The 21,160-nt window shown below is 36.5% G+C and overlaps 1 protein-coding gene across 1 annotated transcript in view; it reads left to right on the forward strand.

The window, feature by feature from the left end:
• FBN2 (fibrillin 2) overlaps positions 1-21,160 on the forward strand; it is a 247,569-nt gene that overhangs the window by 184,436 nt on the left and 41,973 nt on the right. Inside the window, exons 28-41 of the mRNA XM_032626668.1 lie at positions 899-1,024; positions 1,480-1,602; positions 1,763-1,888; positions 2,215-2,340; positions 3,433-3,555; positions 5,854-5,976; positions 7,556-7,681; positions 13,134-13,256; positions 14,118-14,240; positions 16,604-16,765; positions 17,494-17,562; positions 18,015-18,140; positions 19,333-19,458; positions 20,067-20,219. Of these exons, the coding sequence (XP_032482559.1) occupies positions 899-1,024; positions 1,480-1,602; positions 1,763-1,888; positions 2,215-2,340; positions 3,433-3,555; positions 5,854-5,976; positions 7,556-7,681; positions 13,134-13,256; positions 14,118-14,240; positions 16,604-16,765; positions 17,494-17,562; positions 18,015-18,140; positions 19,333-19,458; positions 20,067-20,219 (1,755 nt within the window). The remainder of the gene's footprint in view (positions 1-898; positions 1,025-1,479; positions 1,603-1,762; positions 1,889-2,214; positions 2,341-3,432; positions 3,556-5,853; positions 5,977-7,555; positions 7,682-13,133; positions 13,257-14,117; positions 14,241-16,603; positions 16,766-17,493; positions 17,563-18,014; positions 18,141-19,332; positions 19,459-20,066; positions 20,220-21,160) is intronic.

The following is a 21,160-nucleotide window of genomic DNA, read 5'->3' on the forward strand; positions in this document are numbered from 1 at the left end:
TTATAAAATATGTATTTTTGCATGTTCAATAAAATAAATATTTCATGATTATAAACATAAATCTGCCACATTGTCTTCTTAGTAATTTTGAGAATTTGGGGTGAATTTCTTGTTATATCTGATTTTTACCTTAGATTGTGTTTGACGAGTAACTTGTGTGAGGAAGTGTCACTCTACCATTTTCTTGCTCTTCTCTTTTTGCATTATTAGTACTAGTTTCTTCCACAGATCTTTGCAGGCATTTTCTTTAAGGCATCTGCCCGTCTTATAAGGGTTAGTTTACTTAAAAACAGGCAATATAATCTGTAATCCACCTATCCAGGCCCTGTAAACACAATGCCATGAAAAGTTAAAAACTGAGGGCCCTATTTTCAGCCCCTCTGTTTTTGGAACCAGCTGTCTTCCCTCAGGAACCTTCATGTTATTTAGACAACACGTAACCATCCAATTAAGACCAGCCGAGGGTGCCAGTGTAAATTCATAGATTAAGTATTAACAAGCTTTATTTCTGGCATGTGCTAGGTGGATGTGGTCTAATGTGGTACTCACTAGCCACACGTGGCTATTTTAATTTTATCAAAATTAAATAACGTTAAAAATTCAGTTCCTTAGTCACAGTATCCATGTTTCAAGCACTCAGTAACAGCTACATATTGGACAGCACAGATATGTAACAGTTCCATCAGTGTAAAAAGTTCCACCGGAGAGCACTGTTGCAGATAGAACTAAGAGAAATACAGATTCTGGCGTTTTCTTTGAATTGCTGCAAGAGACCGTCTTACTTCCCCCTGAAGTAAATAAAGCCCTTTGGAGACCATTGCTCTGATGCTGCATGTTCTTGATAGTTTAAGTGGTGTTGTGATTTCATAAAACACTAACTCTGTGTATCTTTTTATAGATATTAATGAATGCTCCCTGAGTGACAATCTCTGTAGAAATGGAAAATGTGTAAACATGATTGGAACTTATCAGTGCTCCTGCAATGCTGGGTACCAGGCCACGCCAGACCGGCAGGGCTGTACAGGTAAGGGTAGGCCAGGCAGGTCTGGAAGTTGTATTTCTCAAGTCAGTCGAGGAATGCTTCTGGCACGGAATATATAATGACACCGATGGGAGTCCTTTGTCCTAAAAACAAATCTAAGAATGGGGGCAGATGCCATGGTTTGGTGTTTGCAGAGGAACCTTTGGTTTTATAATAAGAAACATCCTATATTTCTCTCTATATATATATTTCATCCTATATGGTATATCTGAGTTCTTTAATCTTAGGTTACTGGAGCTGAATGTCAAATGAAATGCTGTCTAAAAGGAAGTGAGAGGAACTAAGAAAGGCTAATGTTACAATGATCAATCAACATGAAAAATCCAAAGTCACTGGAGCATTGTCTGTTTAAGAAGAAGTAGAAAAACTCTCTTTTTTTTTTTTTTTTTTTTAAGGAAGTATCTCTGACAAGTAACGTGGTGGCAATGTTTTTACAGATATTGACGAATGTATGATAATGAACGGAGGCTGTGACACCCAGTGCACTAATGCAGAAGGAAGCTATGAATGTAGCTGCAGTGAAGGTTATGCCCTGATGCCAGATGGGAGGTCGTGTGCAGGTACAGGAAGGAAAATACACAGACTTTGTACATCTGGTTAATCTTATCTTACATATCTTACATATCTTACATATTTTGTGTGGAACTGGATGGAAAAAAATGCATGAGCTTAATAAAAGTCATCCTTGTTTTTCATTTGATTTTGATTTTGTATCATCAGATATTGATGAATGTGAAAATAATCCTGATATCTGTGATGGTGGGCAGTGTACCAACATTCCTGGAGAGTATCGCTGTCTGTGTTATGATGGCTTCATGGCTTCAATGGACATGAAAACATGCATTGGTGGGTACCATAAGAACAGGATAAATATTTATGTACAGTGTGCACACACACACACACACGCGCGCACCTAAGAAGAAAAGGCTTTTTTGGTTATTTTTAAAATTCAAACCATTGTATTAGAAGATGTGAAAGCCAAAAAGGAAGAATTATTTGAAAAAAAAATCCTTAAAGACAATATATTTATCTGTAATACTGTGTCCTGCAAATACATTATATTTTAAACGTTATTTGTATATCTCATTGGTATGCTATTCAGTTTAAAAGATAGCTTTTGAATTACTAGAATAAACAAGTATTAACCAAGGTGTTGAAAATCAATTTCCTAGACGTGAATGAATGTGACTTAAATTCAAACATCTGCATGTTTGGGGAATGTGAGAACACCAAGGGATCCTTCATTTGCCACTGTCAACTGGGTTATTCAGTAAAGAAGGGGACCACGGGATGCACAGGTAGGTCTCAAGCTTGTATCCCCTGTGTTTCAACTTCTTATATTTCAGAGGTTAACCTTCAACATCATTTGTTCCCTGGAATTTCTTGTACTTTCACCCACACCAGGTTGTGACAGTTATGTGATGAGTAACTGGCCCAGAGCATGTGTGATGCGTTTGTCTCTTCTCTGTGGTAGATGAGCACGGTCTCAGCTACCAAGCCGCAGACCTGGCTGCGTGCTTGGTCACGGAGTGGGAGAATGGGTGTGGAATCTGGCCCCCATGGTTCTGATGTGCTCCTGGTAGCTCTTGGGGCAGCGTTCACTTTCTCCTGCCCAAACAGGAGATATACGTAAGGAAGAAGCACCAAAAGACCTGGAGGAATCCCAGGTGTTTGCTGAGTTTTACAGTTCTTTTAAACTAACAAAAATTAATCTAAAACTTATATTTAGACTCTTTTCCTTCCTTTCTTTCCCCATCTTTTTCTCTGCTCTTCCCTCCTCTCTTTCCATTTGCTTTTGCCTTCTCTTCTCCCTGCCCAAATTTCCTCTCTTCGCTTTTTTTCTTTGTTCACCCCATTCATTTTATCTCTTATTCCTGTTCTCTACTAAATAGTTTTAGTCTTTTGAAGGGCGGATGGGGGTTGAGCTCCCAGGGTCAGTACTTTGGGCCAAATGTCCATCATTGCTCAAGGCTTTAGTGTGGTATTTTGCTCAAGCCAGGTGGTGGGTGACTTAGACTGCAACCTAGGCCTTAAGCTGACACCTCCAGGAAAGAGCAAGTAATGAAAGAAGAACTCTGCATGTTCATATGTATGTGTACCACATACACAGTCACTATATACATAATACTGATAAAAGCATCTGGTCATTTTCCAGAAAACATTTCCAGTGATTATTTTTATATATTCTGGCTGGCAATTTCTTTCAGGGAAGGCCTTGTTTGATTTGGATCATGAACTTCCAAATCCTGTTGGAGTCTAAACATATTAAAAATAAAAGTGACGTTAATGTTTTCTCTGTGTTTACTTTAAAATTTTGCCTATACAGAAATCTCTTGGAAGTAGAATTAACTAGGTTGTATCTTATCTTCATATTAACTACGGTTTCTCAGATGTGGATGAGTGTGAAATTGGTGCCCACAACTGTGACATGCATGCCTCATGTCTAAACGTCCCAGGAAGCTTCAAATGTAGCTGCAGAGAAGGCTGGGTTGGAAATGGCATCAAATGTATTGGTGAGTATTTTGCAAATGTAAATAACCTTCGCTAAGACACAAAATCCCTAGAGGCTCTTCTTTGCACAGTTGTTAACCTACATACTTAAGTAGGAACATGGCTCTTAGTTTCATTTATTCTCTTGAAAATTAAAGGCTGTCTTTCGTTGCAAGATAATTCTTGCCTAAGAGTTTCCTTTAACTTTGGTATAAATGATCAAATTACAACAGTATGCCTTGGCATCTGCTTTTTAATGTGGTGTTGTTCAGTAAAAAATATTTGATGTGCAGCCAGAAATCCAAACAGCTGTAGGATGAAACATAACTAATATATTTTTCCAGTTTTTTCATAGAGTAACAGTGAGATTTAAAACACAGTGAAATAAATGAAGGGAATGAAATGATTTTTTTCAGATAACCTAGGTCTATAGTAAGTGGTCAATACCAGCTTCTTAATAGAAAATAGAATTCTTCTTCCAGAGAAATCTAAATGTCTTGGATTCCAAGGAGCCAGATTAGAAGGAGAATGTGAAGGCAGTTGCCATTCTCCAAGTTTTATAGTTCTTGACCAGAGTCTAATAAGTCCTTTATAGCTGTGAGGCAAGGAACTGGATTTTACCCTTGATGTCATTCATAGTGCTGCTTGGTACGTTCAGTGTTTTATGTGCCTCAACAATAAGACATGTTGCAACTCGTAAAAAGTATCCAGGTCTATTTAAAATACATATTAAAGCAAGCAAAACCGACCTCCCCATGATTATTCATTAAAACCTGATAAGCCTGCAGCAAGAATTAAAGGATAATTTTAAGATCTCTTATTAATAATATTAGTTAATTTGAATGTACTTTCTTACCTACTCAATTGTTTTATACTTGTCAGATGTTTATGAGCTGACTCCAGAATTTGAGTTAACATAGTTTTTAAATAACTTTGCTAGGGAAGGTTCTCTCACGGTGTCACTAAGTCCACTAGCTACCCACTTGAGTCCAGCCATTTCTCTATCATTAATCTCACAACTTTTCAGCTATATCCCCATTCCCAGTTTTCTAGTCCCATTTGTTTACTGTTTTTCCCTCCTCTAGCCTCCCTTTTTTTGTGCTTCTTGTCCATCTATCACTCTGGCCAGCTATCGAAAAATAGCCTGCCACTAATACCAAAGATTTAACCATGTCCAGGCACCTCTACTCCAAAATGGCATCCAAATCCCTCCACTCCTTTCCATCTCCATCCCCCTGCTCTCATCACAACCGTTCTCTCTCTCAATCTGGCCCCCACCCCAGCCCTTTCTCTCTGTTAGCTGCTGAAAGAACCTCCTCATATGTTGACTTACTCCCTCTCTGGTCCTCCTGCAATCCATTCTCCACATTGCAGCCAGGTAGATTTTTTTAAACCATGGATCTGATTTCTTCACAATTGTCATCTTAATCCAGTGAATTTAGGATAAACTTCAGCTTCCTTCACATGGTTTATAAGACCCTATGGCATCTTCCCACTATCTCTCCAGCTTCACTTTCCTTCATCCTTGGTCTCCTACATTGTGCTTTGTCACTCTAACCTCCTTTAATTTTTGTCACATCAGAGCTCTTTTCCTTCTCAGTGTTTTCATACGTGCTGTTCCCTCTGCAAGGAAGACCCATCCCTACTTCTGTTCGCAGGTCAACTCTTGCTCATCCTTCAGATGTGAAGTTAACTGAAAATGACTTCCTCAGTGGAGCTTTCCTAATTCCTGCAATCCAAATTACACACCCTTCTTATTTCCTTATACCTTGTAACTTTTCTTCATGGTACATGTATGACAGTATTTAATTTAATTGAATTCTCTGTGTTTAACATCTGTCTTTTCCATTAGACTAGGGGTTCCATGAGGTCAAGAATCATATCTTGGTTTCCTCATCTATAAAATGAACTTGAAAATTCTATGGTAATTTTCCTGCTCTGAAATTCAGTATTATCTTGAAAATTGACCCCTTTTTTAGTGATAAGGTAGCCAATGATAAAATTCACCCTCGGTAGAAATCAGAAGGAAATCTAGGCCTGGTTTTCTTTTAAACATTATAATTCTAGTTGATTAGACAGCTCACAAAATGCTTGAACTAATTATTTTTGCCCAGGTTTGTAGCATGAACATTTTGGATTATAGGTCTGAGGTCTTAGAAAATTATATAGAACTGCAACTTGACCAGTAAACTAAAATACATTCCATTTGGCCAGTTTGGGGCCAGTTTACATTTAAATTAAGACAAATGAAAATCTTCCTGGGTGTTTAAATACTCCATTTTCATTTCTGAACTTTATTGCTATGTTCTCTTGACATGCAGATCTGGACGAATGTTCTAATGGAACCCACCAGTGCAGCATAAATGCTCAGTGTGTCAATACCCCAGGCTCCTACCGCTGTGCCTGCTCCGAAGGGTTCACTGGAGATGGATTTACCTGCTCAGGTGGGTGAGGTCCTGATTTTCATGCAACACTCTGTATGTTTTCATCATCAGAAGAAGACTGTAGTTAAAGGAGGCTGAAATCACTACCTCTGTTTTTACACTTGACTTAAGGTGAATATGTATCTTTTGCTTACATTAAACACAAAAACCTGGAAATTTTTTAAAATAATGGCATTTATTACTATCATGTACTCTTAGTGACTGTCATTTCCTTTTATTCATTAATTAATATAATGGTCAAAAATACAGGCTCTGAGTCAGACCATCTGGATCCAGATCTTGCCTGTGCTGCTTACTGGCCATATAGACTTAAGTGAATGACTTAACCTGTGTGTCCTTAGTTTCTCCATTTTGAAATGGACATGGTGGTAATAATAATAATAAGTACTATTTCCCTTTTTCTTTTATATCATTGAATGAATGACATGTTGGGAAAACTATATAGCTTCTTAAAATAAAATCTATGACCTACCCAATCACTGCTATTTATTATGTTTATCAGAATCTCAGTTTATCACATGGTATTGAAAGGATTAAATGGAATAATACAAGTAAAGAGCTTAGAAACATGCATCATAAGAGCTTAATGAATGTGAGTAAATTCACTCTGCATTCCTTGAGGATAAAACATTCACTTATTATATTCACGTAAAAGACTAGATCATCTTGCTGGACATAAAGAATGATACTTTTAAGCTTGAGAGATAGGTGTTTCTCAGTTGAATTTCAGTGCACACTTTAAACCCCAAATTAAAAGATAGTTTTTTCTAATTAGTGACATCAAAAACACAGACTTACAGTTTTCTAATGCCTCTTTAAGAAAACATGTTTATTCAGTTGTAAAGCTTCCTTACTTTTAAACCTCGGGTACTGCATCTTTCTTAGCATGTCTCTGCACCGTGGTGTGAGGGCAGGGGCATGGCTTTGGTATCAGACACAGCTGGACCTAGACCCTGGCTCAGCCGCAGATTAGATCACTGTGACTCCCAGGCATCAGTCACCTCCTCTTAGCCTCGGCTTCTTCCTCTTGTAAACCTCACAGGGTTGGTGAACTAAGTGAAAACATGAACGTCAGGCAGCTAGCACACTCCTTGGCAAATGTTAGGCCCTAAATATAAGAATATTTTAATGAGATTGTAATGGCATGAAAGAAACTTTTCTCACTCCCTTAGAGTGTCCCTTACTTGCTTAAAAATACTTGAACTAGTGAAAAAGTTGTTCATTTTAATACTGTAATGTTTTCAAATGAATTAACACCATTTTAAGATTAATTCCAATGTTCTTGGTTATATCTAAATGATGTTGGTGTAACACAGATGCATCAAATTAGCATTAAAGAGAACTGAGACAGATGTGAGAGACACCTCGTTCCTCCTGTTTATCATAATGGAATTGAATGTTAGGGCATAAACAGCTCTGCTATCAAGTTGTATACCCTTATTTAGGTGTATATGGATAATTGTTGTTTGATGTTAATGAGCACTAACTCAAGCCAGTGAGACTGGTTTAGTTATAGAGCAAAGAAAAAAATGTCATGAGATTTGGAACTTAATAGAGATGTAATTTGCTCCTTCAACAGATGTTGATGAGTGTGCAGAAAACATAAATCTCTGTGAGAATGGACAGTGCCTCAACGTCCCAGGTGCATATCGCTGCGAGTGTGAGATGGGCTTCACTCCAGCCTCAGACAGCAGATCCTGCCAAGGTGGGTCACCAGGATTCCAACTCATTTCCAAGTTGGATCAACTACAACAAATGAAACCACAAAAAGGGCTGAACAGGCTCCACCTGGAAGCAGAATACACAGCACATGCTGCACACATAAAAGTCATTTGTTTAAGCATGGATTATTTTGCCGAATGAATAATGATGAAGGTGGCTTTCATCTCTTATGAAGTTTTCCTGGCCAGGAGCCAAGAGTTGGAACTTTGGCTTATTCTTTTTTTTTTTTTTTTAACTATTTCTTTTTTTATCACTAAATGAATGAAATGTGGATAAACTGGTCAGCTTTTAAAATATATTGTGTACCTCAATCACTGCTATTTAATGTGTTTATCAAAATCTAAGTAGCTCATTTTTGGCATTACCTTTATGCTTTAGTCAACTGTCTGTATGTCTGGGACTGGAAGTCCTCTTCAGGGACTCATCAAGAACTACACCTTTTGCTTAATAGTCATGTCTCCTGCCTCTAAGTTATGACATCACCCCCTTTCCTAGAAATGGGACTTTGTGACTAGTGTGATATCTTTCCAAGAAAAAGAATTTGGATTTTCTTTTACATTAGAGACTCAATTCACATTACATAGAGTTTGGGCCATCATTGTGTTCATAAAAGTACATGAAAATGTAAATAAAGGAGAAGGATTGAAAACAATTCATATGCCATAAGGTTTTAACAAAATTAGTGATTCATAGAAAACCTTAAAAAAAAACTCAGGCTAACTGCTAGCAAAGATTATAAAATGAAACCAGATTACAGGCTTTCCCTACATGAGTATCTAATCAAATGAACAGAAATAGTAAATGCCAGCGTGGGCGCGTGCACACACACACACACACACACACACACACACACACACACACACACATTTCACCAGCATCAACCAAACAAAAATTATGCAATCTGGGGTAGCTTGGAGTAGAGCCTGACTCTGCCCCACCACCAGAAGTGTCACTGAAGAAAGAAAGTGTGCCTAAAAGATCATGGCAATTTCCATAAATATCTACCAATTTGGAGAGAATCAGAATGAGAGAATGAATAGCAGGCTCTGGGAAGATGGTATTAGAAACTGAAAGTATTCATGCTTCTACTCTGACCTGCTAGGTTGGGCAGAACCTAAACCATTTTATACAAGGCAGCTGTAGAATGAGCTTTATTTTTTTCCTAGTCCTGGTTCCTTCTAAGCTTTGAAGTCAATTGGTAGAAACTGTGAGTCAATGTGTTTATGGAATTACATGATTTATTACCCACGTCAGCTTGACAAGAATTGGTGGGAAAAGGGACAAGTTAGCAATAGCCAGACACTTTTGCCAACATAAAATTTCAAAATTAATCCTTTATACATAAGACAGCATTTCCCTTTCATAATTCTGTTCCATTATTTGTGGCCTGGGGTCTTCCAGAACTTCTCGCAGAACCTCCCTCAAGGTGATGCTAAATAGTTTCTGTTTACTGTACTTCCTTCTCATGTTGGCTTTCCCAAAATATGTTGTTTCCATGGAGAGAAATCCCAGTTGCCAGGGCACCTGAGAGTGGCACACATGTAGCTCACCCTTTGCTCCATTTAACCAGATGCCAACTTTTGAGATCCCAAAAATGCAATTCCATGGTTCTGCCTGTTTCTCTATGGTTTTGTCTTCTCTCTTTCTATGAGATCTGGCACATTTAGACAGTTTATCCTGAATTTATTACTTTAATTCCTTGATATTTTCCCATCTTATTATAAATTGATGCCCCTTTGAATTGATCCTCTAAACAACATTTTCCACTCAGCATCTACCTCTAATCATAAATTCTCAGAATTTCTATAGAGTTTAAAAAACTGCTGGAGTTGGCCATTTCCCAGTATTCTTCACCAAAATGGGAAGGTACAGAACCTGCAAGAACCTCCTCAGGGACAGGTTAGGACTCCATCAGATGGAGTAAACCCAGATACAGAGCATTTAGTATGATTTCCGAAGAGAGAGCAGGGGCCAGGTTCACCAACAAAGAGCACACAGAGCCCAGTGGAGGTCCTCCCATCCGTATTTCTCCTCTTCCCCCACCTTATGAAACTCTGGGCCACAGAATAGAAGCTATAATGAAAACCGTACCCCAAGCTGTCTTCCAAAGAAAGCCCAAATCAAAAAAGAAGGGAGGATGTCGAGAAGCTCCATCTAAACTGTATCTCAGAGTACAGTTGACACTTGAATAACATGGGGGCTAGGGACACTTACCATCAGCATGGGGGGAAATCTGTGTATAACTTGTAGTCGGCCCTCAGTGTTCACAGTTCTCTGCATTCGCGGTTCCATGTCCACACATTTAACCAACTGCAGATAGTGTAGTTATACTACATACACTGTGGTATTTACTATTGAAAAAAATCCATGTATAAGTAGACCTGCACAGTTCAAATGTATGTTGTTCAAGCATCAACTGTATATAAAACTCTTGAAAGAGCTGACCAAGTAATGTGTAAACAAACTGAAACAACAGCAACTGTGCAGGTGTTCTATGGAAACAACAACAACAAAAAAAGCATACAAAAAGCAGATAATCAATCCAGAGTAGAGGAAAACTACTCAAGGAACAAGAGCAAATTTCGCATAGGTATATTGTACCTCAGATAACCTTAATAAAAACATATGATTGAACAAGTTCAAAGTGATTATAAAAACAGAAAAGAAAGACAAAAAGAGATATTGCAGAGTTAAGGGAAACAAAAAACGTGGGCCAGTGCAGCAAAATAAGAGAACAATTAAATAGACACAGCAAAGAACAGAGGAGATGAAAATGTAATTAGTACCATAGAGAATGGAGGTGAGATAATCACAGTGAAAAAAAAGGGGGGAGAGGATAAATTAACACTATTAGAGAAAAGACAAAGACCATAAACTTAAGTATAATGGGTGTTTCTGAAGTGAAGAGTCCCTAAAAATTGAATAGAAAAAAAGTATTAAACAACCAAACATTTTCCTGAAATAGAAGGAACTGAATATACAGAAAGAAGTAAATCATTTTTATTTAACCTAATTGAATTTGTCAACTTAAGTAATAGAGATTCTTCAAACTGCAGATAGAAAAGGCAAGTCATGAACAAAACAAACATTCAGTACCAACACACATTAGAATGCTGCCCTCACAGTTATAAGGACACATGTGACAAGAAAGCTATACCTCAGAGTTAGTTAATTATAAAGACAATAGACAGGGCTTCCCTGGTGGCGCAGTGGTTAAGAATCCTCCTGCCAGTGCAGGGGACACGGGTTCGAGCCCTGGTCCGGGAAGATTTCGCATGCCAAGGAGCAACTCAGCCAGTTGCGCCAGTAACGGAGCCTGTACTCTAGAGCCCACGCGCCACAACTGCTGAAGCCCGCGCGCCACAACTGCTGAAGCCCTCGCGCCTAGAGCCCATGCTTTGCAACAAGAGAGGCCACCGCAATGAGAAGCCTACACACCACAACGAAGAGTAACCCCTGCTCACCGCAACTAGAGAAAGCCTGCGCACAGCAATGAAGACCCAACACAGTCAAAAATAAATAAATAAAATAAATAAATTTATTAAAAAAAAAAAGACAATAGACATATCCTGACAAGTGAAATAATTCAGAAAGAAACCACCTGTGGGATCTCCCTTCTTGTCTTGGGCAAAACGAAAACAAAAACAGAAACAAAAAAGACACACAACTTATCAGCAATGAAAAACAGCCAATCAAGAAGTAAATGGAGAAGTGACAATAAAAACATTATTGATTCCTTTAAAGAATTAGTACTAAATACTGTAGAGATTATGGTAAATGCCATGAACATTTAAAAAGTGAAAATAATATGAATAACAAAAATGAGTTGGAAGCATATATGGATGCTAATTGTTAATCATCATTGTATAGAATCCATTAATACTGTCTTAAAATTGTGTTTGAATTTTAACATAAAACCAAAAGATGATACAGTTTTAGTGTTTTCATCAATTCTTACCATTAGAAAGCATTTTAGAAGATACTGAGATAATGAAAAATTGATCTGATGCCTGGAAATTGTTTCAGCTTTACTCTCTGTGAATATGCACTGAGAAATATCAATGTTTGGAATGGTGTTCATCCAATTACAATGATAATTCTGGATAGAAGCATTTTTGAGTGATTTTTGTTCTTGCTATCTTATTTTCTGTGTTTCCTATCTTTTCTGTTTCCTATCACCACTTTTCTGTATTGTTCAATTTTCTGAATATGCATCAATTTTGTAAAAACAAGGCAGTATTCTCTTAAAATACCTTATTCCACGCAACTTTTATGTTATTTAAATGGAAGTTATTTCTAATAAAGTTCACTTAAAAGTAAAATGCATATGCAGAAGGCTGATAATACAATTCCACTGCAATTTATAGATTAACACAACTCAATTATAAACTAACTTAATGAGTCTTTACTGATTTATATAAAAAGAATAACTTTGTTTATTGCCCCAACACAAGTAAAGACAACTTTACACATCAATTGAACTTCTAGACACAATTTGAATTATACTTTAAATATAAGATAGTTGCAATGCTTTATTTTGACAATCATAAATGACCAAAAGACCCGTTTATACTTAAGATATAACTGTCTCAAGACAGCATTTTAGAATGACTTGTCTAGTCTAGCCTAAAATGGCATGCCTGGTCTGCATTCTCAGGATATGAGGTAATTTGTGTACAAAAATGTCCATCCTCTTCCTATGTGTAGAAATACAGATTACTTCTACAGCTGTACAGGCACACTATGCCTTCATTTTCATACAAATGAGGAGTAATAACTTCTTGTTTATTTTGAGTTAAAGCTTCATGGAAGACTTTCATAAACTGAATTTATGATTTCAGTCCAGTAGAGATATCTTAATGAGATTTGGAGGAATGTGGGGCAATGGATGATCTTATTACACACTACTGGGAAAAAACTTCTTTCCCTGTTTATAACTGACTTTATTATAACAGATCAGATTACATAACAAGAAAGAAGTTTAAAAAATTAAACTTAAATAATTTAAAAGATATATTTAAAATATTTATGTTGTATATTTTGTATGTTGTAGATGTTTATAAAACATCTGCTGTTTTCACTTAATTATTATAATCTTTGAATTTGTTTTTATCTTTAATTTTTTACAATCTTATTCCTTTAACACGTTCATATTTAATTTCTAAAAGGTTTTTATGCCCTAGGCCAATTTTTTTCTGAAGTATTTTACAGGTCAAGACAGTAAAATACTGTCAATAAAATAAGATAATATTCTTTCATATTTCTGACCCATATAAACATTAGTTGCTTGCCATTTATGTGACATCTCTGGTCAAAGAAAAAGAAAATTTTTTGCTGCATAAAAACATCTGAGGAGATAGAATAATTTATTAATGTCATACAGTAAATCTAAATGTCCTTGTAATCAAGAGATTACTATTTTTTTTAATCTCCAGATATCGATGAATGCTCCTTCCAAAATATTTGTGTCTTTGGAACATGTAATAATTTGCCTGGTATGTTTCATTGTATCTGTGATGATGGTTACGAATTGGACAGAACCGGAGGGAACTGTACAGGTATGGCCAGTTAAGGGCTTAATTGTGTTCTTATTAGTAGAAATGAACATTTTGTGCTAGATATAGAAGTTCCTCAAATTTCTGCTTAGCCTGCTATGCCTTGGGCTATGCATTTTTTTGAAAAAAAATTACATTCTGATACATTTATTGTTTTATTATTTTTTAATTAATTTTTATTGGAGTATGGTTGCTTTACAATGTTGTGTTAGCCTCCACTACACAACAAAATGAATCAGCCATACACATACAGATATCCCCTCCCTTTTGGACTTCCCTCCCATTTAGGTTACCACAGTGCATTAGGTAGAGCTCCCTGTGCTATACAGTATGTTCCCATCAGTTGTCTATTTTATACATAGTGTCAATAATGTATATGTGTCAATCCCAGTCTCCCAATTCCTCACACCCCACCCCTTTCCCCCTTGGCTGATACATTTATTTTTAACTATTGAATTGATCCATTGTAATATAAACAACTTAATATTAAATATCCAACACGAAATTAGTAAAGTATTTCTTTGTATGTATTTGTGATGTCCACATATATGTACAAATATATAATACATATGTTTAAGTTTAATTAAACAAACAGTGATAAAATGTTTTTCTTCAGAATTGCAACGTTTCATTATAATTTATTTATTAAGGATATTAAATGATATCATCATGAATACTGTGTGACTGATCTATGGAAACTGCTTTAGGTGTATACAAGTATTTCATTTTTATTTCATTGTTTTGAGTCCCTCCTAAAGATTTTTAGTCTACTGACTTGCAAAATTTCCACCAAATTCTTTGGAACAGCAGTATGCACAAGGAAAGTAAAGATGTTAATGTGGGCATTTTAAATGTTTTTCCTAGATATTGATGAATGTGCAGATCCAATAAACTGTGTGAACGGCCTATGTGTCAACACTCCTGGTCGCTATGAGTGTAACTGTCCACCCGATTTCCAGCTGAACCCCACCGGTGTGGGTTGTGTTGGTAAGCAAAAGCTATATGAAACAAATGAATAGAAGTACATAGAGTTAAATACTCATACTCTCTTGTGATGACCATTTACTACAATTAACTTGAGAACAAAATAGTAGTCCTTTACCTGAAGGAACTCTAGATTACCAAAATATATGGTCACTTTTATCCTGCTTATCTTCCAAGTCATATTTTGAAACAGGAATTTTTAAGACATCTGCTCCCACCACCTCCTCTCACAGACTTGAGAACCAGGGCCCTAAAGGTGCAGTCATTTGTTCAAGGTCTCAGTGCTTGCACATGGCAGAGCTGAAGCAGTGTCCCGGGTTGCCTGGCTCCCTGTCCAGTACATTGGCCAGGACAGATGTGTTTGAAATGTGGAATCAGTTTTACAAAATGAATATGTTTCAGGTTTATGCATGACAACTAACAGGCAAGCAGTTAATGGCATTTATAGGACCATTTCAGGTATATATTTTTTCAAAACCAAGAAAATACAGAATAAAATTTGAGTTAGCTATGATTAAATTCCTATTAAAATTTCTAGTAAGGTTGTTTGTGCCTTTTTCCTCTGCAGATTATTTTCAAAATGACTTACAAATATAAAAAATTAAAAAGGTTCACTGGATGCATATGGCAGTAACAAGGACTGTTTTTCCTGATACCAAAGGCTAAGAATATGCAAACTCTGTGAACCAGCAGCTCCTCTCTGGGCTTTAGATATCAAATAAAGTAACTTACAGGCCCATACGGAAACATAAGGAAAAATATTCAGTGCCTCATTATTTGCAGTGGCAAGAATTTAGAAGCCATATTTGGAGAGTGGATAGATTGAAAAAGAATTGCAGTTGAATACTGTGGAGTTGACGGATTGGATGTTATAAAGATGGAATGAGGTATACGACAAAATACCATTTATAGAAATTTAAAATATGCACACGAAAACAAAAATACTAATTTTGCAGGAGCAGAGACCAAAAGAATAATATTAAACACATTCATATGGTTGAGTAGGGGATGAGGAATGAGAATGGAGAGCAGGGATAAAAGAGAGAGAATGGGAGGGAAGGAGGAAGGAAGGAGGAATGAATACAGCCTAGTAAGAGCAGAACCATGAGTTAACACCTCTGTCTGCACCCGAGTCAGTAACAAAAACAAAACCAAACAAAAAAAAAGAGAAAAATAAAATAATATAAAGCTGCCCAAGTGATTAAATGTGCAGCCGGAGATGAAAACTACTTGGTAGACTGTAATAAGGACTTTGGATTTTACTCTGATTGATGTGGGACACCACTGGGAGTGGCCTGGGCTAAGGTAATGCTTCTGAAGGATGACTCTGGCTATGGTGGGGAAAATAGACTATAGTTGGGTCCAGAGATGAGTTAGGAAACAATTGCAATAGTCCAGATGAGGGATGATGGTGGCTTGAGCTCAGGTTATAGTGATTTAGAAGCAGTGGTAAGTCATCAGAGTCCAGATATATTTTGCAAGTAGTGTTGACAGACCTTATTACTGGATTGAATAAGGCATGATAGTAAGGATTCAAAGTTTGACTGCAAGGTATAGGGCCTGAGCAATTAAAAAATTGGAGTTTTCATTTATTGAAAATGCAGAAGCCTGGGAGAGGATTGGAGCAGGTTTTGTATGTGGAGGAAAGAGTATCAAGTGTTTGATTTTAGACGTGTTAACTCTAAAATACATTAGCTATCTAAGAGGAGAAATCAAATACTAGGCACATGGCAGAAAGATCTGAGTTCAGGGGAGAGGTGAAAGATGGAACCACAAATTTGATAGTATTTAAAGTCATGGAACTAATGAGGTGATCTAGATGGTAATTATGGATAGAGACAAGACAAAGGCTGAGATTCATTGATCTCTTAAGTAGCCTCCCCAAAGTTGTTACAGACTGGCTTTCCCAAAACCTGCAAAACTCAATGTGCAAATTGAAACTAAACTGTGGGAGAATGGAGATTATGGGGAGGAGAGGAAGGAGATGGAGTTATCAATATTTCAGTGATAAGATACGTTGCTTTAAATTAACATATTGGATTTCACTCCCTTTATTGATAAACTCATGCTATAGATTGATTATAGGAAACATTTTTTGCAATCATATTATTAAAGGTCCAGAATGTCCCAGATGAGTAATTGCTTACTATCTTGTTTAGTCCATGATCTATATGGATGTGTAGATGTAGGAAAGTGTAATTTATTTAATTCCTGCAACTCAGTCTTGAAAAAGTTTAAAGCAAGAGATTATTCTGTTCTGGGGATTAATGTACAGAATTTGAATTTCATCATTTGAGTGACCATTCTCCAAAACAGGCATTCTTACTCTGATAAGGACAATTTTAAGTTCCTGTGTTGCCCTGCAGACAATCGAGTGGGCAACTGTTACCTGAAGTTCGGTCCTCGGGGCGACGGGAGTCTCTCCTGCAACACTGAGATTGGGGTGGGCGTCAGCCGCTCCTCCTGTTGCTGCTCTCTGGGGAAGGCCTGGGGGAACCCCTGCGAGACCTGCCCCCCTGTCAATAGCAGTGAGTATGGAACGGAAGAAGAGGAAAGAAACACTGGTAGCTGAGCACTAGCTACCATTTTCTTCTGGTGCTAGGGGGTGAGGGAGGTAGTGAGGGTCAAAACTTTGAATCTGGACTACTTTCAGTGATTGTGCTGAAACCAGCCAAGAGTGTGTCATATAAAAGGAATCTGAATTCCTCTCTTCTTACTGTTTTTCTTGATAATGCTAAAAAGAAAAAACAGTTTTTAACCACAATCCAATATGAATGATGATAATATCAGTTCTCCCTGGTGTCACAGATAAAGACCATACCTGGTTCTTTTCCACAGTTGTTTTAGTTCAGGTTCATAGATGAGTTGTATTCCTCAAGTCCAGTCATATTATGTCTTAAATTGAAATGTATGTCCTGATATGAACATAGGTGAAACTTTTGAATTGTTGAGTCTTTTAGTTTTTATTTACTAGCCAAAAGGGTTGTGATATAAATTATCTGAAAATAATCTTTTTCTTTAATTAAAAGCAAATGGGTTTTGTTATTCTACTTTGTATATAATTTATGAAGTAATCATCTTATTTCAAGTAAAATGTAATGTACTTTTTAAAGATAATGTATTTGAAAAGGCACTAAGGAAAATATAGATACACCCCTTAGGATATGCGCTTTGAGCCTGGCAGTTGTTAAGTGCTAATTCACTGTCAGCCTCTTGTACACAGGTATCAAATTTCTTTTTTTCCATTGTTTTGCAGCTGAATATTACACTTTGTGTCCTGGAGGTGAAGGCTTCAGACCTAACCCCATCACAATCATCTTAGAAGGTGAGCATACCTCTAATTGTCACCAGATTTAAACAAGGTAAAGAATTTACTTTAGAGCAAATCTGGTAGAAAAGTTAGTGTGGAACAGTCCCAACAAGATTATTTTGCAAAATTACAGATGGACAATTACCAGTCTGATGAATAACCATTTGTAAATCAGAAAGATTTGACCCATTGCAGTGACCTGATGTGTGATTGTTCTGCAGAGAAACTCTTTTTATAATTATCCCCAACTTTAATCATCCTCAGCTTGCTGTAATTACTCTTCTCAGATTATAGCAAAGTTCCGTGACAAAGCCAAGAAAATTCATGGTCAGAATAAACCTCTCATCTAAGTGTGCATTCACTTGGATGTGTGGAAGTCTGCAGGTCTTACAGTATCACACATTTGAAAGCTCTCATAGTAACTCTTATCTTTCATGATGGTATCTGAGCTGTCTCCCCTTTTGCAGATATTGATGAATGCCAGGAGTTACCAGGTCTCTGCCAGGGTGGAAACTGTATCAACACTTTCGGGAGCTTCCAGTGTGAGTGCCCTCAAGGCTACTACCTCAGTGAGGAAACCCGCATCTGTGAAGGTGAGATAAATTTATACCTAAAAATTATTAGTGCTATTTAAAACAAAATTACTGGAAAAGGGTCCATCTTCAGATTTTATCAAAGGATATGTTGAGACTGGTTCATAGCTTTTTTCTTTTCCTATCAGTGCTGCTAAGTTGTATGATGATAGATAAATTAATTTACAGATTATTTGCCACAACTTACCATTATTTTTCTCTGAGTAAATGGGTTGGTAATAAGTGGGGGAAGCTGGAATAATATGAAAATATTCAGTATCAAAATAAGTTATTAGTTCAAATACCAATAAGTTCTATTTTATATAGAAAAATAGGTAAGTTTGAAATGCAACCATTAGGCTAATATTTTCAGTAACTTTTAAATGTTGGACAACATAGTATGAAGCAGTTCAAAGGTTATGCAGATGCCTTTATTGGTTCCATCCCCAACTTCTCACATGGCGGTGTAATCATCCTTTTAGAGGTCTGTCTCCCCACTAAACTGGGAGCTTCTTGAAGCAAGATCCACATCTATTTCATCTTTATAGCTACAAGTTCTAGCTTACAGTAGAATCTCAGTATTTATTTATGGAATGAATGAATGAATGCTTCTAAAAAATGAACCTTAAACATGTAATGTAATTGTTTCCATTATAACCTTTCTTTTGGAACATGTTAGATAAATGCATCTGGAAGAAATATGATTTAATAAGGAGAATTACCCAGCAGCTGTGCTACTTCTAGAATCTCTGAATGGGTGCTAATTTGAAAGGAAAGGCTTTTTAATTTTAAAGAAAAAGGCTTTTCTAACTGCATTCAGTTTAAAATTGACACTAATATTTGGTTTTCAATGACATGAGAGGAAAGTAGCTTTAAAGCAATTCCATTTGACGAATATGAAATTTCAATTAAAAAGTATAGGTGCCATTTAAGTTATTTTTTTGCCACTTTGGAATAGCTTATTTTGATCATCTTTATTTTTGAATGTTAGGTTTTTATTCTTCAGAAGAAGGACATGTTTTATATCATGTAAATGCATATTTGGGGGCAGTTCCTATGTAATTGCTTTAAATTCTAAATTTTATAAAAATAAGATAAATTCTATAAAAACATGAATTTGGGGAATCAACCATATGCTTTGTTCAGTAGTTTAAGTGATATAAATTCATGGGGAAAATATTTACTAATTAATGGACATTCTTGCATCCTCTAGATATTGATGAGTGTTTTGCACATCCTGGTGTGTGTGGACCTGGGACTTGCTACAACACCCTGGGAAATTACACCTGCATTTGCCCACCTGAATACATGCAGGTCAATGGAGGCCACAACTGTATGGGTAGGTAAAGGTCTCTGAGATTGATTAGGTCACAGTTGCTGGCTTCCTGGCCAACAGTTATCTCCCAGATACTTACATCTCAGAATTATTATTCAGAAAGTTTGGAAGTTAAATCGTTATGAATAGTGAAGTATTTCAAAGTCTTATAAACTTCTGGGTCTGTACCATATTTTTGAACTTTGACTACATAATTGCATGTTACAAAGCATGAGTCAGGTAGAAAATTTCATCAAATATTGTAAATATATATTCTTGAATAATTTTTATTTTCCATTCATGTAAAGTGAACATTATTTTATGAATAAGAGAACATTTAAAATTTAACATGTAATCCTTTTTAAATTAAATAAATGCATTTGAATAGAGAAGTATCTGTTAACTTTGTCCCCCTAAGAAAATTGTAAATGAAACCCCTTATTTAAAAACAGGAAAGATGCTTATCTAAAAATGATTTGTGTTCAGCTTAAGGAATTATTTTAAGATACCTCCAAACGACTGTGAAAATTTTCAGAGTTAATTGAGGAAGTTTGGTGTGTCCAGGTGTGTGGGGTTTGCTATTAGCTGCTTGCTGATAGGATTGGTTGGCTTACTTGTTTTTCTCTATGTAGACATGAGAAAAAGCTTCTGCTACCGAAGCTATAATGGAACCACTTGTGAGAATGAGTTGCCTTTTAATGTGACAAAGAGGATGTGCTGCTGCACATACAATGTGGGCAAAGCCTGGAACAAACCTTGTGAACCATGCCCAACGCCAGGAACGGGTAAGCACACAGCTCCTGCTTCTGCTGAAGGCCGAGTCAGTGACACAGGTATACATGTAACAGTAGAGGAAAAGCAAAAAGTACTAAAAGTACGGAAAGCAGACACACTCCGTTCTGAAAATATCCAAGAGCTCATATGGCTCGGTTTCTGAAGCAGCCCTCTTTGGGATTCAAACACTAATTCCTGAGATGTCTGTTGAGTAGGAGTCTGGATCCTGAAAATAAGCCGCATTGCTGAAATTAAAATTTATAATGCTAGCCCATTTAAACTTATTATCTTAAAACGTGCTGCTTACTTATTCTTTTATTCATAAAACAAGTATTTATTGAGAAACTATTGTGTGTCATTGTGCTATATTTAGAAGGTGTCATTTTGATTTAAAAATTTGTGGTCATTTATAAAGTCCAGCAAGCTCAGTGAGTATCTTTTTAGTTCGACCTTGGAAAATATGCAAAAAATGGATTTGATGAGCAAACTTAACATAAAAGCAATGTAGTGTCAAAGTTTTCCTTATGCATCATTTCCCTCAAACTTACCTGAAATTTTTAGGCAGAAAAGAGAACTGGTCTTCACACAGTAAAATTTTTCTTGAAGCACAGATTCTTTTGAAAGAAAAACTGAACGATAATAGAGACAAGAGCAAAAACGTTGTCTTAAAATTGTTGCCCACTCAGGTTCCTTTATGACCTGAGAAGGGATCACTCTTAATAGTTGTAGATACTAAGAGATGAACCAATAGGACAAATAGGAAACAATGGTTATGCATTTGTTACCAAATACAGTATTACTTAGGGTATATTTATTAAAATGTTTCATTTAACATGATGAAATTAAGGAGAGGCATGGTGAAAAGTGACATATGGGGCCTTTCTCAGTGGCTTAAATTCACTGGGCAAATGAATTTTCTCTTTTTTTCTTTTTTTTAATTGAAGTATAATTA

Source organism: Phocoena sinus, chromosome 3, assembly GCF_008692025.1.
Source record: "Phocoena sinus isolate mPhoSin1 chromosome 3, mPhoSin1.pri, whole genome shotgun sequence".
Taxonomy (NCBI): Eukaryota; Metazoa; Chordata; class Mammalia; order Artiodactyla; family Phocoenidae; genus Phocoena; species Phocoena sinus.